The sequence below is a fragment of the Ascaphus truei genome, chromosome 5 (genome assembly GCF_040206685.1).
Source record: "Ascaphus truei isolate aAscTru1 chromosome 5, aAscTru1.hap1, whole genome shotgun sequence".
NCBI lineage: Eukaryota > Metazoa > Chordata > Amphibia > Anura > Ascaphidae > Ascaphus > Ascaphus truei.
The window spans coordinates 225759178-225777749 of NC_134487.1; the positions used below are offsets into that span (position 1 = coordinate 225759178).

An 18572-nucleotide genomic window follows, 5' to 3' on the forward strand; every position below is an offset into this window, starting at 1 on the left:
AGTCAGCAATGTCCTGAGCGGAGATGGAGTAAGGAGAGGCAGCTGAGGGTGGTTTGAGTAGAGTATCAAAGACAGAGAACAGTCGGCGTGGGTTAGATTTGTGCATGTTGATTAGTGAAGAAAAGTAGGCTTGTTTAGCTTGCGAGAGGGCAGAGTTGAAACAGGATAGCATAAATTTGTAGTGAAGGAAGTCTGCGAGAGTATGAGATTTCCTCCAGAGGCGTTCAGAGGAAGGAGTGGAGGAACGCAGCATGTGCGTGTGGGAATTTAGCCAGGGTCTTTGGTTAGAAGGGCGAGGGCGGCAGAGAGAAAGCGGGGCATGTAGATCAAGAGAGGAGGACAAGGCAGAGTTGTAGTTCCTGACCAGGTTTTCAGGGTCTGTAGCAGAGCTGAGAGAGGAGAGGGATCAGCATGTAGCTTTTGTGTAAATTACAGTGATTTAGAGATTAAAAGGAAAGAATACTAGATAAAATATGTGAGTAAAAGGAAATAAAATGTGAGAAACGAATATTCAAATGATGGACCCATGTTCACCTAAATAGTATTTTTTTTAATAATTACTTGGACATTACATTCTCCATATTTGTCCTAGGATGAAAGAGAACGAATGGGCATTGCATCAGGAGTGGAACAGATAGACATACAGATGTAGGAAGAGTACTGTCCTCAGCATTACAGACAAACGAGCAAAAGTCTGCGATAACGGGGACACTGTCTGCTGCGATGTTGCTGCAGGGGAGTCCATGTTTCTGAATGGGACCCCTGCAGCGTTAATCCTTTGGTGGCACGATCACGCTTGACAGCGTCACCGAAAACGGAAAGTTACATCTGTCCGTAGCTGATGTGATTGAATTCAGCTGTCCCGCTGTAAAGCAACACTTTTGCTTTTCACAAGATAGAATTAGATTAAACCGTTACTTTACAAGCCTCTTGAGGATGCCAATTATGCTGAAGTTTGAAAACTTTTCAAAAGCACAATCAATTATGTATCCATTTGAAGACAAATGCTAAAATTATAGTGAACTACAATCTTTTTGTAATCCAAATCGAGACACGAGTAAGTGTGCACACCTGCGCCCCCCTCCAAGAAGCCATGGAGATCCACTTAAAAAAATAATAGCATGTTCTTGTATAGCGCTGTTAGTTTTACGTAGCGGTTTATAGAGACATTTTGCAGGCACCAGGCTCCCCTGCTTCAAACTCAGTACCAGCCAGTGTCTTTACTTACTGAGCCACTCCTTCTAAATAAATACATTTTAAGCAAACAAACCCTGTATTGATAAATTAGAAGAATGTCTTTGATTATTCACTTAAAACTTCTAACATTTTCCTTCAGTTATTGCAAGGCAGAAATGTAGTTGTGCAGTAACATGACTTTTCCCCTCAGTCTAGTTTCTACTTTCAGAAATGCTAATTAAAGGCAGGCTACACCCTTTTATAAATACAGCCAGAACATGTAAAAGTATACTGTATGTACACTGGATTGGCTGTTCAAAAACTTGATTTGATATATCATTTGTGTCTACCCTTTAAGAGGGGAGCATTCTTTGCTTGTAATATTTCCACCGTTGTAAGTGACATTCGCAAAGGTTTCACTGGAAAATTCTTACAATGCAGAAGCGAGAAAGTGAACAGGTTTTGTGCTATTCCATAAAAGGCTGACTCGAGACCTGTAACTAGAAGGGAGAGATGGACAGGGTTCAATTCAACAAGAATAATCTGAACCCAGGGAAATTGGGTATTTTAGGACACAAAGCTTTCCAATGTTTCCATTGTATTTAAATGTCTTAAATAAAAAAATGTTTGAGAAAGCAAGAGTATCCACAGCATATTGAAAATCTGCTGAACAGTTGCAGAATTCATTAGAAATGTATATTAAAAATGTCACAGGAGATATATATATATATATATATATATATATATATATATATATATATATATATATATAAAATTGAAAACGTTGTATGTTAGCTGTGCTTATGGCCAATCTGATTGGTCCGTCGGTCTGTCACTCGGCCTCTGGCCAATGAGATTGGTCCGTGGCCCCGTCCCCGCACACCTCTCATTGGCCTGCGTGCTTTGCTGACAACACCTACCCCACTGGCACACTCTGCCCGCCAGACAGACCGGCACTCTCGCTCCCTCCCCCGCTCCCAACGTGGGACGGAGGGGAAGCGCCAACGCGCCTCCAGCCACAGACAGACTGGCGCACTTGCTCCCTCTCCCGCCTCCTGACCCCAGTGCCACCCTGCTTCCTTGGACCCACCTACCCTCGCCTCTGCTGTCCCTGCCCGCCAGCTCCCCGGTCCATTCCACCACTTTTTGCCTGTCCCCGTCTCCCGGATCTCCCCCGCCCCCCATCCCACAGGTCCCCACTCACCAGAGCCCCCCACCCCCGGCACAAACCCCGCAGCCTCATCCCGGCATCGCTCAGCTCCCCCCCTCCCCCCCGCATAAACCCCGCGGCCTCACCCCGGCATCGCTCAGCCTCCCCCCGGCACCGGCACAAACCCTGCAGCCTCACCCTGGCATCGCTCAGGCCAGCCGCCGGACCCCCAAATCACAGCCCGCACTCACGCTAGGCTGCTCCCGGCCGCACGCACTCCTGCACGCCGCCTCTTCTGCCTGCTCTCCCGGCCGCAAGCACTCCTGGCCGCACTCCCGCACGCCCCCCCTTTCACCCACGCCCCCCTTTCACCTGCGCCCCCCCTGCCCCCCTTTCACACCCTGCCCCCTTTCACACCCCTGCCCCCTTTCACACCCCTGCCCCCTTTCACACCCCTGCCCCCTTTCACACCCCTGCCCCCTTTCACCACTCCCCCCCCCCCCCGCCGGGCCTCCCTACCACCCCTGCCTTTCCACCGGCGGCCGCCCTGCCGCACGTCCTCCCGCCTCTACCTTTCACCCACCCACCGGCCGCACTCACGCCGCCCTTCCTCCCGCCTCTGCCTTTCACTCACTCGCCGCCCGCACTCCCGCCTCTGCCTTTCACCCACTCGCCGCCCGCACTCACGCCGCCCTTCCTCCCGCCTCTGCCTTTCACCCACTCACCGCCCGCACTCACGACGCCCTTCCGCCTCTGCCTTTCACACTCTTGCCACCCGCACTCGCGCCCCTGCCTTCCGCCCGCACTCCCGCCGCTGCCTTTCACACTCTCGCCGCCCACACTCACCCCGCCCTTCCGCCTCTGCCTTTCACACGCCGCCCGCACTCACGCCCCTGCCTTCCGCCCGCACTCCCTCCTCTGCCTTTCACCCACCCGCTGCACTCCCGTCTTTCACCCACCCGCCTCCCACACCCATGACGCACTCCTACCGCCTCTCGCCTCTGCCTTTCACCTCCCTGCCGCCTCACACCCCTGCATACCCGCCGCCCGCGCTGACACACTCAACACACAACTACGCACCAACATCACTGACCAGCTGCCGCAACCACCCACCCGGCGCCTCCCGCCGCACTCACACCCCTACGCACCGATATCATGGACCAGCCGCCGCCCGAACTCACCAGACACCCGCCGCCTCACAGACGCTCACACCCTAGCGGGAACGCCACCCCCAGCCCGCACTCAACACCCGCCCGCAACACACACAGCAGCACACACCGCCTCACACCCCTTCCCACCCTAGAGGGCCCGCCACACCGCACTCACCAGCCACTCGCCGCCTCACACCCTAGCGGGACACACACCTCACATTTACACATCACTTATGTCACCAAAGTCTACATTGTACTGTGGTGTGTTTACAATAAACCATTTTAAAACATTGAATGACCTTTTCTTCCAGGTTTCTTTTCAACATTATTATACAACCTTTACACCAAATAGTCATCCTATTCTTCCCCTATTTATAAATAATACTACCTATTACGGATTTACATCCCGGGCAACGCTGGGTATATCAGCTAGTATAATATATATTATATATATATTATATATATTGTTTAGTGTTGGTTAAAGCAGTAGTTTCTTCCCCTCTCCTACTGCATTCATTTCAGCTCCAGGGGTCCCCTTTTTCCTGTGAAAGGTAGAGTTGATACATCCTTGTATTTATATCATGTGTCACTTATTGGCCCAAGTGACGCTGGAGAAGTTTTGTTTTTTGCTTGGAGGGGACAGTATCGGCACTACCTTTAGTTGTAAGCATCTCTGGACCCATTTGGTCCACAAAGCTGGAAATGGGAGCAGCTAAGGGGATCTCCTGCTTTCCCAATTTTTTAAAAATATACACATTCAAGGGAACTGCTTCAAGTGCGTATTGCGTTCCAATATATTTTGAGCATATTCCTTGGGGCATGATCATGAACACTAGAATTCTTAGGGTTTTTTTTTTTTTTTGCCTTCTCCGATCAACAATGCTACTCATTGATAATACATTCATTAAAAAGTTAATCTACAGTATGTAGAAAGGGGGGAGGGTTACCCATAGCCGATCTTCAGTACCCCCAACATCCCAGAATATTCTATCCTGAGATATATATTACTTTTTATTCTTCCATAAAATGGCTGCTGGGGTCAGCCTAGTTCCTAGAATTTTTACCCTTTCGTTCCCCGGCAAAATAGCTGTTGGGAGTAAGCAAAAAGCCAATAGAGAGCAGTGATGTTGTAAATATCTGTCGAAGATGCTGTTGGATAGTTCTACAGAATATATATTATAATACAATATTTTTGTGTACACCTCGCTTTTCCCTATCACGGTAGAACTGTCTTCAATGGACCTGTATAGTCCTGTTTTCCATTAAATATACTTCTACTTATTTTTATTGAGTCTTCCTTCCCTCATCTTTCCCACCAAACTGTCACTGTATATCTGCCCCCATCTCTGTTACAATTATATTTTTCTGTCGGTCTGCCTCCCTTCCCCCAAAGCAAATAAGAGTGGATGAGAGCAGGAGAAATAAGCGTCCCAATTGTCACCCTCTTCCCAAGTGCTGAGTGCTCTGTATCGATTGGTTTATATACAGGGTAAAGTTGGTACTTTTTAAGTTTAGTGGTTTCCTTCTGCACTTCCTCACAGTTAAAATGTTTTATTAAAAAAAATGTAGAGAAATGAAACACAATGGAGCATATTCTGTTAGTGGTTGGACGTTTTATAATTAGACTCAATGCTTAATAAGTCCCATTTTTCTTTACAGCGTTTGAATTAGGGGATCCTGCAAAACTTGTCCTCACTATTGTCAGCTCCTGGGGATGTTCCTTGTTTTCTCAGAAGGGGAAAAAAATATATCAAATGCTTATTTGGCTATAAAACTAATTTATTTATTTCTTGCTGCCGGCTTAGTTTCTGTGTCCTGTTTGACAAAAAAAATGTCCTATATATTACCTGAATTAGACACAATTGACATTAGACCTGGCCCTATTTAGCACCCACTTAATGGGCTGAAACTCCAAATTATTGTCATGTATTGTTACACTTGCCTCACTTTTTTTTTTTTTCCTGGAGAGAAGAATGACATGCTGTCTACAGCCCTGAGTTTTGTAGTGTATTTCTAATAACAAACTAAGGTAAATTGTAAATTGTGTATTCAAACTGTTCATTACATTTTTAAAAAATATGGGTCTTGTAGTTTTACTGCCGCTGACATCTGATAAACAAGAAAGCACTTACTGGGACAAGATGACTTTCATTTTTTTAATTTTAATGGCCAACCAATGAAAAGCCACATCCAATGTTGCTGCTTCCTATTGATCTGAGATTTGACAGCCATGTCGTTTCCCCAGGTGGAAGGAAATTAAAACCCTGTACATTCTCCCATCTAGGGAACTGTGATGCATATTCATTTATTATTGCATTGAATGTCTTTCTGTTTATACAGTTTTTAGTGCTCTCTTAAAGTGCTCACACCATCTGGTTTTGCCATCACTAAATACATTGCATGTTGGATTCTGTTCCATTTTTACATCCCTCCCCGCCTCCTGGCGCCCCCCCCCCCCCTCATACAGTACTCAACTGTTAAAATTAAATAATCTCAGTTACACAAATATAATGGTACTCTTGATTTTAAGGTCCCAATTTCTAAATTTGAGTAATCTGGGCTACTAAAGACTTTTCAGCCCTGTTTGAATACATTTCTATTTCTCCAATGAGCACAAAGTTTACCCTTTTGTAGTTGGTCTGAATTCACCCCAGACATTTTATTAACAATTGTAACTAGCACAGAAAAGGCCAATTTTACAAATAAAGGGAGCTTGCCACTGTGAACCGGTGTTACTGTTGGGATGAAACTGAATAACTGAGCCATCCTGTGATAAAGAAGGGAAAACATTTCGTAATAAAAAGATTTTTGAATACAGATGTTGAGTAATTTGATGGGCCCCATGCTTTTAGCCATGATTTGACTTTTTCTCAGACTGGTCCTCAAAAGGCCTATATTTAGTTATTTATATTTATTTTGTATGATTTTAGATTTGCATCCTATGAAGGTAACATTAAAATCCAGCAGGTGCCTAATCAGTTGTTTAAATATACTAAAGGCAGTTAAGGGGTTTAAATGTGGATTTTGCTCAAGAGGAACCTAGTTGAATTAATGTTTACTGTCTTCTTTTGTTTTGACAGCTGTAAGTAGCAGAGTGCCTTCTGTACCCAGTGACTCTTCACACACTACAACGGTATCTTCAGAATCCCTTGCACAGACTCCGACTAATGTAGCTCAGCAGTCATTACTATCTACATTTCCTTCCGTAGATATTGATGCACACGTGAGTAATTTATTATATTCGCTTACACTGTTTACATTATGGATGGATTATTTCTGAATATTGTTATCTGAATATATTTATATTCTTTTCATTGGATATTGTTGATACTATTGTTTCATTTTTTGGATTATCATATCCTTACATTGATACTGCACCGACACACTTTATTCGAGCAAATACCCAGTATGTACCTGGCAGATACCTGGAATGCGCCGCTCCTCACCTCTGACAAGCCCCGTTGCGTTTGCCTTCCCAGCCTGGGTTCATGCCTGGCTGACGGGCGGCTGATCTGTTAAATGATAATGATTAGGATTTAATAGGCTGCAATGCTTCGCGTGTCTACCAGATGGCATAAATTCATGAATTGTAATGCAGTATATATATATGTACTGTGCAGTATTGCAGCCAGCGGGAATAAAATGCTTCAATCCCTGCCTGGAAAATAACCCAATGCACTCGGGCAGAAATCAGTCACAAACCTCAATACACCCGGGTATACCCGAATTCGTGGGACTAGCCGAGCTCGAATAAAGTGTGTCGCCAGTTTAGGGCTGGCTTGGCATTTAGTGATATTTTGATTTTTCTGGATTTCCAGTTTATTATTATTATTACGATTTTTTCATACTTCTGAATTTCTTCAATATTACATAAGGATTTTTTTTTTGTTTGCGTAGATGGAAGATATTAGTGACGATGTTGAGGAGGTTAATGTCAAGACTTTTGCATACAATTGCACTGATACTAAACGCAATAGACGAGCTGAACATGTCTTTGAAAGTGGAGAATTATTATGTAATGAGCCCTCTGATTTAAGTACACACTTTGTTAAATTAGAGAAACTGCTAACACTTCAAGTTAGGCTATGGTGGGACATTACAACCCTAGCAGACCTACACTAAAGTGAAAGGTATATCAAGAAATCACCCACTTTTGGATTCAACATTGATTTTGAGAGAGAGTGGACTCAAACACTAGATGAATGTTCCTTCAAACTTATACAAATAATTATACAGCAGAAAATAAAGAGAAATTGCTGTTAGCTAAAGATATTAAGATTTTGCAAACTAAACTTAAAGCATTTGAAGATGTGTTGCATTTTGAAAACAATGATCAAATTCTATCTAAGAACATAGAGTATGTGGAACAAGGAATTATGGCTAAGAAACAAAACAAATTTGAAGGCGACAAACACGACTATGAAAAGAGTCAGATCTACATATGGCAAAAGAGATCTACCCCAACTATGAATACAAGAACGAGGAAATCTGTCTCTTCACCTGGGGAAGGGGATAAGCCCTCACGAGCCCCCCAGAAATCGATGCTTAAAACAAGGTCATCTGACATGTCAAGTTTTGAATCTGATGCTTCAGATGGTGAGACTCGTAATACCTCAGTATCTTTTGATCAGATAACAGATATTTGGAGGTCAAGTAGTCGATCAAGGGAGGCTCATAGGGAACAACCTACCCCAGGAACATCAAGCCAATCAGCTAATTGGCTTCAGTCCCAGAGGGAATGCGAGTCAAAAAACGTGTCTGGAAGAGGATGAGTAAGAAGTGGAGACCCGCGAGGAGCGATGAAACTGAAGAAATATTCCTAAGTGCCTCCAGAGACAATGTCATTAATATCTCTGACAAGACCCTAACATCAGGACAATTGCCTCTCTTAAGGGGTTAAATTACGCACCTTTGAATGACTTTAAACTCTTCAACACTATAATTGATTTGCAATGTTTTGTCCGCAAATTATGTCTAAAAAATTTTTTTTCCTTGCAAGGGTAAGTCGGGGACTGGCGTGGAAGGTGGTCTCCCCACCTTGTTGGCCCCCTTTGGGACCGATGAGGGGGAGATTGTTCCACGCGATTCACCTTTGACCTTCAGCGATTATTGTGCCATATCAGATATGGAAGGTCTGTTAAATGAACAAAATAACACGCTTGATTTGAGTGAGGATCCTACGTCCAATTTTTTTGTCCATAGACATACTGCTTTTAGAAGAAAGTTTACTTTCATTTCATATGCCTCTAAGGGACCTTTTATCACTACCTTTGAGACATTAGTAGAACAAGAGTTACAATTGTTGGCGGAGGGTTGTACTTTCAATCCAGTACCCTATGGCAATCTCAGAGGAGAAGAGAACTGAATTATTCAACCTCCAGGCATACAAAACAATCGTCATAAAAAATGCTGACAAGGGGGGAGAGATTGTGGTGCAATCCTCCGCCAACTATAGACAGAAGCTCTCCGACAGTTGGAAGATTTTACATCATTCCAGAAGCTTAGGAAGGACCCTACTGAGATTTTTCTCAAATAATTAAAAACACTTCTCTATATGGGGAGGACATTATGTGTTTTGAACAATAAAGAGTTTGATTTTCTACTTTGTCAACATCCCATTGTGCCTGTGTTCCACCATCTCCCAAAGATCCACAAGTCGCTTTCCTGCCCCCCTGGCAGACCCATAGTGGCTAGCATTGGATCTGTGGGAGATGGTGTGTCCAGATATATTTGACGGGTTTCTCCAACCTTTGGTTCAGTCATTATTCGGTAGGAGACAAGGCTCCCATGTACCGTGCTCAGCTATATGGTATCACTATAAACATAGGTATAGATATGTCCCATAGATATAAAAGCAACAAGAAAAAAACTGTCTTCTCATTCATTCATAGTCTGTGTTTTCCATATAGGTACCTCCTTCCTTTTGTGGGTAGGACCTGCATATATAGGTATAGTCAGTCACAAATATCTGACCACCTAGTCAACAGTAATACTGTCCCCCTGGATAACAATGTTGGTACAATGGAAATCCCCCCCAGACCGCAGTAAACGGGCTGGGATACTCACAGTTTTGAAGTACAAGTGATTCCTTCAGCGTGCGTCACGCTAGTAGTAGAACGACAGGGAAATCCTCACGGAGGTAAAGCGGAGCACAGCAGGCAAAGTACAGGGGCTAGACACCGGCAATTGTAAAAATCCTTTATTTCATGATCAACATCATGGCTAGGGATAGGTAAAAAATCTCTAACGCGTTTCGGGCCGTCGCCCTTTATCGAAGAGAATATTTTTACAGACTACTTCCGCCCTGCTAATATAGGTCCCCCCCCCCGCCTCCAGCTGATCTCAGTTGCATGATTAAGTGGCGCGAAATCGCCGAGCTACAATCCCATTGGTTCTCTCATATAGCCAATGGGATGAATGATCAAGTTTACTACACGCTGAGGATCAGGGGGCGGCTCACACCAGCAGCGCAACTACAGTGTATCCGTATGACATGCAATAACAAACATGTAACAATACTAACAAACATTAAAAACAATTAAGAAACAGTTTCAAAGCAAGCAATCTAATAGGCTGAAATGGTTAGGAAGGAGATAGTAAGGAATGAGGCTGGTCATATCCATTTTATAGCATCCGGTGATAATATAATAGTATGTATAAATTATATAGGAAATCTATACAATATATAGCATTTCATTCCATCACTAATATACCAGCCTTCTATAGATGAACATCAATTGGAAAAGACACTACCCTAGTAGTCATCAACATATGTAAATGTACAGCCAATATATTAATATCACAATGTCATGCAGTCTTTATATCAGAAGATAACAACGTACAGTTATTATATAAATAATATATTTTCAAGTAAGGCCAGTGCATAGAGAAAATCTACTGGGCAGTACAACCGCATGAAATACGAAATTTAATAAGGTTGTTTCATTTTAGAAAATGCTTTAATTTCCAATCAATGTTCATACCCAACATGAACATTGATTGGGAATTAAAGCATTTCCTAAAATGAAACAACCTTATTAAATTTCGTATTTCATGCGGTTCTACTGTCCAGTAGATTTTCTCTACGCACTGGCCTTACTTGAAAATATATTATTTATATAATAACTGTACGTTGTTATCTTCTGATATAAAGACTGCATGACACATTGTGATATTAATATATTGACTGTACATTTACATATGTTGATGACTACTAGGGTAGTGTCTTTTCCAATTGATGTTCATCTATAGAAAGCTGGTATATTATTAGTGATGGAATGAAATGCTATTGATTGTATAGATTTCATATATCATTTCTACATACTATTATATTATCACCGGATGCTATAAAATGGATATGACCAGCCTCATTCCTTACTATCTCCTTCCTAACCATTTCAGCCTATTAGATTGCTTGCTTTGAAACTGTTTCTTAATTGTTTTTAATGTTTGTTAGTATTGTTACATGTTTGTTATTGCATGTCATACAGACACACTGTAGTTGCGCTGCTCGTGTGTGAGCTGCTCCCTGATCCTCAGCGTGTAGTAAACTTGTTCATTCATCCCATTGGCTATATGGAGAACCAATGGGATTGTAGCTCGGCGATTTCGCACCACTTAATCACGCAACTGAGATCAGCTGGAGGCGGGGGGAGACCTATATCAGCAGGGCGGAAGCAGTCTGTAAAAATATTCTCTTCGATAAAGGGCGACGGCCCGAAACGCGTTAGAGATTTTTACCTATCCCTAGCCATGATGTTGATCATGAAATAAAGGATTTTTACAATTGCCGGTGTCTAGCCCCTGTACTTTGCCTGCTGTGCTCCGCTTTACCTCCGTGAGGATTTCCCTTTGGTTCAATCATTACCTACCGTCCTTTCTTAAGGATACGAACCAACTATTATCAGATTTGAAATATATTGAATGCAAAACCACTTTTTGTTGGATTACTATGGATGTGATGTCTTTGTATAGTATCATTAAACACGAACAAGGAATCGCTGTTATACAACATTTTCTCCATTTATCTAATTTACCCACTACACTTTGCACTTTTTTGGTTGAGGCTATTAGTTTTTTGCTCACACAATTATTTTAACTTTTTGATTCACAGTTTTATTTCCAAATCACAGGTACAGCTATGGGGACTTCTTTTGCACCATCCTATTCTAATTTGTTTATGGGTTTCTTGGAGTCTATCTTTATTTTTAGTGATCAAAATCTCTTTAGGAAACATATTAAATTCTATAGGCGATATATCGATCTGCTTTTCATTTGGGATGGTGATTTTTTTAAAATCTTTTCAGACCTTTTTTAACACGCTTAATATTAATAATAATGACTATAACCACCCTGCTAAAAGTTTGCAATGAAATCCAGTGTGGAATGGAACGGGGACAACTCACTGGTGCAGTATTCCTAGATTTTGCAAAGGCTTTTGCTACAGTTGATCATGCTATCCTGCTTAACAAACTCCAGAGCTCTGGAATAGGGAAGCATGCTTTAAACTGGTTTCAGTCCTACCTATCAGGAAGATCCCAACATGTGTCCATCTCAGGCTCTAACTCCAACCCACTGGATATCACAAGGCTCTGTTCTGGGGCCCCTACTCTTCTCAGTGTTCATTAATGATCTTCCCACAGCTTGTAAGGAAGCCTCAATACACATGTATGCAGATGACACAATCCTATATGCACACAGCCATAGCCTCTCTGACCTTCAACACATACTTCAGTCTGACTTTTTGAGACTCTTAAAGCTTCCAGCGACTGAGCTCCATATTAGAACCAACACTAACACCACCCTAACCCCTGTCACTAGTTTTAATTACCTGGGCTTATGGTTTGACTCCCACTTAACATTCGGAATGCACATTGATACCCTGACAACCAAGACTTATGCCAAACTAGGGATACTTTACAGGAACAAATCCTCCCTAAGTCTCCTGGTCAGAAAGCGTATCGCACAGCAGATGCTAATGTAAATTATTGACTATGGAGACATAGTATATGGCACGGCACCTCAAACCCACCTTAGCAAACTTGACACCCTCTACAATTCAATTTGTTGTTTTGTTCTCCAATGCAACTACAACACACATCACTGCGAAATGCTCAAAGAACTAGATTGGTCATCACTAGAGTCTAGGCGCAAAGTTCACCTTTCCTGTCTTGCCTTTAAATTCTTTATGGGCAAGCTACCCAGCTACCTGAACAAGCTCCTCACCTCTACCACATACAGCACCTATCACTTGAGATCTGACTCCAAAAGACTGTTCATGGTCCCAAGGCTCAACAAAGTATCCGGCCGTTCCTCCTTCTCTTACCGTGCATCCCAAAACTGGAACAACCTACCAGAGACTCACATCCATCACCAGTTTAAGTTCTTTCAAAACTAAGGCTGTCTCACATTTTAATCTGGTCTGTAACTGTTGCATACGCCCGTAACATATATTTTCTTTAACTGTGCATGCAATGTCTTGTATATAATGTATACCCTGTTCATTTATGTAACTGTATTTGTAACCATGTACAGCTGCGGCACACTTTATTCTAACAAATCACCGGTTTGTCCCTGGCATGTTCCTGGAATGCCACGCTGTTCACCCGGAGCATGCCGCGGTCCCAGCCAGGGGTCATGCCCGGCTGACGTGCGGTTGATGTGTTAATTGATAATGGTTCAGGATTTACTAGGCTGCAATGCTTCGTGTGTCCGCCAGATGGCATAAATTCATGAATTGTAATGCAGTATATATATATACAGTATATATATATATATATATATATATACACAGTATATATATATATATACACAGTATATATATATATATATATATATATATATATATATATATATATATATATATATATATATATATATATATATATATTCAAATAACGGGGGGGGAAAACAGGGGGGAGGGATGGGGAAAGAAAACCTCGCATCTACTTATACAGTATTTATGCCACCATAGGCCAAAGTGATATCCTGTTCGATTTACATAAGTAAGGTATGGCGGTGCTCACGGGTTGTGAATAATATAGATGAAAAGAGAAAAAAGTAACCCGTATGGGAGCACTCAGGTATGCAAAAGATTAATATATTTATTTATTTGACACAATGCAAAAAAAATTGAATAAACAGTACATGATTAAAAACACTTAAAAAAGAGGCATGGACCCCTGTCACGGTTGCTACCCTAAAACACTAATGAGCAACACTAGGGAACGACATCCATTGTCAACCCTATACATAAGTAGGATAGTGACTCAAACAACACTGGGGTAAATCAGAATGAATCACAATAGGTTATTGGGTTCAAAAGGCACCTATAAAAAGCTAAGAATGATTCACACTACACACCAAAAGGTGGACTGATCAAAGTATATATACAGTCACCAGGCATCACACATCTGCATGAGCATACAATGGTTTGACCAATACCTTCAGCATAAATCCTATGTAGGAAAGGTAGTGAGATGGAATAAAGTCCCTAGGTGTGTAGAGTAATGGAGTTGGTAAAATAGCATATATAGGAAAATACCTAATGGACGCCTATTACATAACCTTGTGTTAATAGTCAGTGCCCCTAATGCAAAAAATGAAGGTCACAGTCCAGAAAAATAGTGTGCATAAGTGCTGGGTAGCATAGTTACGTGAGCCAATGGGTCAGGGGTCCTGCCTAGCACCCCCACTCCGACGCGTTTCGTCCAGAGACTTTGACTAGGAGTGGTGAGGGAACTGAAGCTGAATGCTGTTTATGTAGGGATGTTTTTCGCGCCAAAAACGGATGAGGGCGGCAGCAGCTGCAGGTGCTTAAAATAGATTACTGCTGATCTTCCGTGTCTGCGTGTCAGACTGGCACGCGAGTAGTGTGCGCATGCGCAGCTTGTAGGTAATGGTTTCTATATATGTGTCTACTGCGCATGTCCTGAGTGCAGCGTCCCAGTATTTACGTCTGTATAATGATATACAAGGCGTCGCTGCACCTTTTAGTGCGTGTCAGCTTGGACCGCACACCGCGCATGCGCGCTGAGTGTGTCTATTGATCCATGTACTGGCGGTCACAAAAATAGCTGGAAAAGTAGTGATGATTGCCCATAATCACTTATCACATACTATTGAGGGGATTGATGTAACTAATGTCCACTAATATTTAGAAGAGCAGCAGATATAGTTTAAGACAAATCTGAGTAGTACCACAGAGAGAGGCACATGTATGGGAGCTGCGACAGCGCACCCTAATGGAGCGGAGGTATATTGAGTGCATATTTTTAAAGCACAATGAGCTATGTATCTTCAATATTTGTGTCAATTATTATAACACATCCAAAATTGTGCAATACAAAGAGGGATTGAAAAACATTTGCAACATGTATCAATGTCCAATGAATAGTTATTGAATCCATAATATCCAACTTGTTAATCCCATAAGTCCAGGAATGTGCCAGATGTATTTGGTCCAGGTATATCCAGAATCAAAATTTTGTGGCATCTGTGGTTACGGCATCTCCATGCTGCACCGATCCGCGGATGCGGTCCACCGCTCCGTGGTGCACGGACCATGCAGAGACCCTCCTGCACAAGCATTGGGAATCAGGATGATGCACTCCAAATATCATGGCCGATCTGGCCCCTGGTCAGGAAAATCTCCAGCTTGAGCCTTGCACGTGCATGCAGTATCTAAAAGATTAGACAAAATACATGCAGTAAGTGCACTCATCAGAATAGTTGTAGATTATTTAGCTGTAAACAGACAAAGTTAGAGCAGTTGTATATTACAGGAACATGGCATAGCCAATATAGTCGTTCAGACCTTTCGGAATCATTGAGTTGATTTGTGTAATCCACCTGGTCTCTTTTTTTAGGAGAGCTTTTTCCAGGTCGCCTCCACGTATGCCAAGGGAGACTTTGTCAAGCGCAAAGGCCCTAAGTAACGTGGTGTCCGCCGCATGTTTGTTCAAAAAATGCCTGGCGACACTTGTGATTTTTTTGAAGCCATCAAGGTCCCTTTGCGCATCTTTGATTTTCCTGACATGTTCCAAGACCCGAAATCTAAGTTCTCGTGTAGTCATGCCTACATATGGTGAATCACAGGGGCAAAGTATACAGTAGATCACCCCTTTAGATTTACAATTGAGTGTGGAACGAATTGTGTAGACATGGGTCTTTTGACTATTTGTGAATGTTAGTCTATTTTCCATGTGTTTGCAGGCTGAGCATTTGGAGCATTTGGCAAATCCTATGCGCGGGGTAACAGACAAAAATGTTTTGTCGACATGAGGGATGTAATGACTATTGACCAAGGTATCTTTAAAATTAGGTGCCCGACGGCTTGTCATAGTGACTTGTTTGCCCAGGGCTTGTACCAGGTCAGAGTCTGTCATCAACACCCCCCAATGTCGCTGTAACGCCCCGCGTAGTAATGGCCATTGCTGATTGTAAGACCCCACAAAGCGGATCGCTTTTTTATCTCTTGTCTTTAACTTGGGTCGTAAAAGGGAAGTGCGGGTTTTGCTCAGGCTGTTATGGTACCCTCTCTCTACCATAGTCTTGCTATAGCCTCTTTGTAAAAATCTTGATTTCATTTCCCTTGATCTTAAGTCAAAGTCATGACTTGACGAGACATTTCTCTTCAGTCTCAGAAATTCGCTTGTGGGGATACCTTTCACTTGGTGGTGGGGATGGAAGCTTTTGGCATGCAAGATCGAGTTTGTGGCGGTGTGTTTCCGAAAAATGTCAGTGCATAGCACTCCACCCTCGCCAATACTGATTGTCAAGTCCAGAAACTCAATTTTCGTTGGACTCGACTGAAATGTCAGTCTAATGTTTAGATCGTTGTGGTTGAGGGCACCGATAAACGCACTGAATCCACTAGCATTACCTCGCCAGAGGACAAGCACGTCATCGATGTACCTCAACCACAGCAAGACGTGCTGTGTATGCACTTGGTTCTCATCAGTAAAAACCACCTCTCTCTCCCACCAGCCTAGGAAGAGATTGGCATAGGAGGGTGCACAGGTCGCGCCCATAGCAGTGCCTCTTTTCTGCAAATAGTATCTGTGTTTAAAGATGAAATAATTGTGGGACAATATAAAGTTAAGTAAGTTAATGATCAGCTCAATCAGGTCACCTGTAAGATTTTGCATAGATAGGTAAAACTTGGCTGCTTTTAAACCGTCTTTATGATGGATGCATGTGTAGAGAGATTCTACATCACAGGTCGCGAGGAGAACGCCTTCATCGACCGTGATGTTCTCCAATTTAGACAATACATCCATGGTGTCCCTTAAAAAAGATGGTAAAGTTTCGACAGACAGTTGCAGAAAGAGGTCAATAAATCTACATATGGGCTCACTCAAACCCCCTATGCCTGATACTATAGGTCTACCCGGGGGGTGGGAGAGGTTCTTGTGTATTTTTGGTAATATATAGAAGGTGGGTACAACTGGACATTTTGTCACCAGAGCATCCATGTTGTGCTGAGTTATTATCCCATCTAGGACGGCAGCTCGGAGTAAACTCTCAAGTTCCTCCTTAAACTGAATAGTGGGGTCCCTACTCAGCTCAACATAGCACCGGGTGTCTCTAAGTTGTTTAAAGACTTCTCGCTCATACATCACCTTCGGCCATATGATCACATTTCCCCCTTTATCGCTTGGTTTGATCTCCACCTCTTTAAGGTCGCGTAGCTCTGCAATTGCTCGTCTTTCAGCTTTGGATAAATTCTGTTCACCTTTCTTGATGTGGATCTTATTGAAATCCTCCGTAACTAATTTTGCATAGATTTCTACCTGTGGGCACACTTGCCATGGTGGGCAAAAGCTGGATTTGGGTTTAAGTTTGGATAGTAACATGTTCTGGTCTACTTGAACAACACCCTGTTCAGAATGTAGTGTGTTAAGGTCTCCTATCGCCAATGTTTCCTGTTCGTTCCATTCCATAAATAAAGGCATATCTTGATCTGGGTCATGTGGTTTGTTAAAGTACTTATATAGAAGCAGTTTTCTACAAAATAGCTGCAGGTCTTTTGACCATTTAAAGAGATCCATTGACATAGTGGGACTGAAAGAGAGGCCCTTCTGCAAAACACTGAGTTGGTCTGCACTTAAAATGATGTCTGACAGGTTTATTACTGTAAGGGTTTCAGTAGGCTCTGAGGACTTGGGCAAGGGATCAGGCAGTCCAGTTAGTTTCTTTTTCTTAGTTGCCCTTTTCCCTCTTCTTGTCCTCCTTTTTGTAATGTGCTCCTTGCCCCTTTGTCTAAAAAAGCCTTTTCCCTGTATGTGCTAGTGTTAGGACCCCCCTCTAGGTCGGACGACTCTATATCTGAAGCTGTTATTTCAGAGGAAGTGGATGCCGCAGTGGCTCTCTGTTGGTTTTTGTGTTTTTTGTTAAATCTTTTCCCTTTTTGCCACTTGTATACTTTGTTGTTCTTATAATCGTCTTGATCTCTATCAAATTTTTTCTTTTTAAATTCTATTAAGTCTTTCTCAAACTTTTCAAGATCTAGTTCTATTTTTGCAAAGGATTGCCTTTCCGTTTCTGTGAGTGCCGATTTAATTGACTCTATTTGATCGGAGTGGGGGTGCTAGGCAGGACCCCTGACCCATTGGCTCACGTAACTATGCTACCCAGCACTTATGCACACTATTTTTCTGGACTGTGACCTTCATTTTTTGCATTAGGGGCACTGACTATTAACACAAGGTTATGTAATAGGCGTCCATTAGGTATTTTCCTATATATGCTATTTTACCAACTCCATTACTCTACACACCTAGGGACTTTATTCCATCTCACTACCTTTCCTACATAGGATTTATGCTGAAGGTATTGGTCAAACCATTGTATGCTCATGCAGATGTGTGATGCCTGGTGATTGTATATATACTTTGATCAGTCCACCTTTTGGTGTGTAGTGTGAATCATTCTTAGCTTTGTATAGGTGCCTTTTGAACCCAATAACCTATTGTGATTCATTCTGATTTACCCCAGTGTTGTTTGAGTCACTATCCTACTTATGTATAGGGTTGACAATGGATGTCGTTCCCTAGTGTTGCTCATTAGTGTTTTAGGGTAGCAACCGTGACAGG

At 42.6% G+C, this 18572-nt stretch overlaps 1 protein-coding gene across 6 annotated transcripts in view; it reads left to right on the forward strand.

The window, feature by feature from the left end:
• The window catches only part of ANKHD1 (ankyrin repeat and KH domain containing 1), a 302432-nt gene that overhangs the window by 168191 nt on the left and 115669 nt on the right, over positions 1-18572 (forward strand). For all 6 annotated transcript variants that reach the window (XM_075601701.1, XM_075601697.1, XM_075601699.1 and 3 more), the window contains one exon: positions 6558-6700. In XM_075601701.1, the coding sequence (XP_075457816.1) occupies positions 6558-6700 (143 nt within the window). The remainder of the gene's footprint in view (positions 1-6557; positions 6701-18572) is intronic.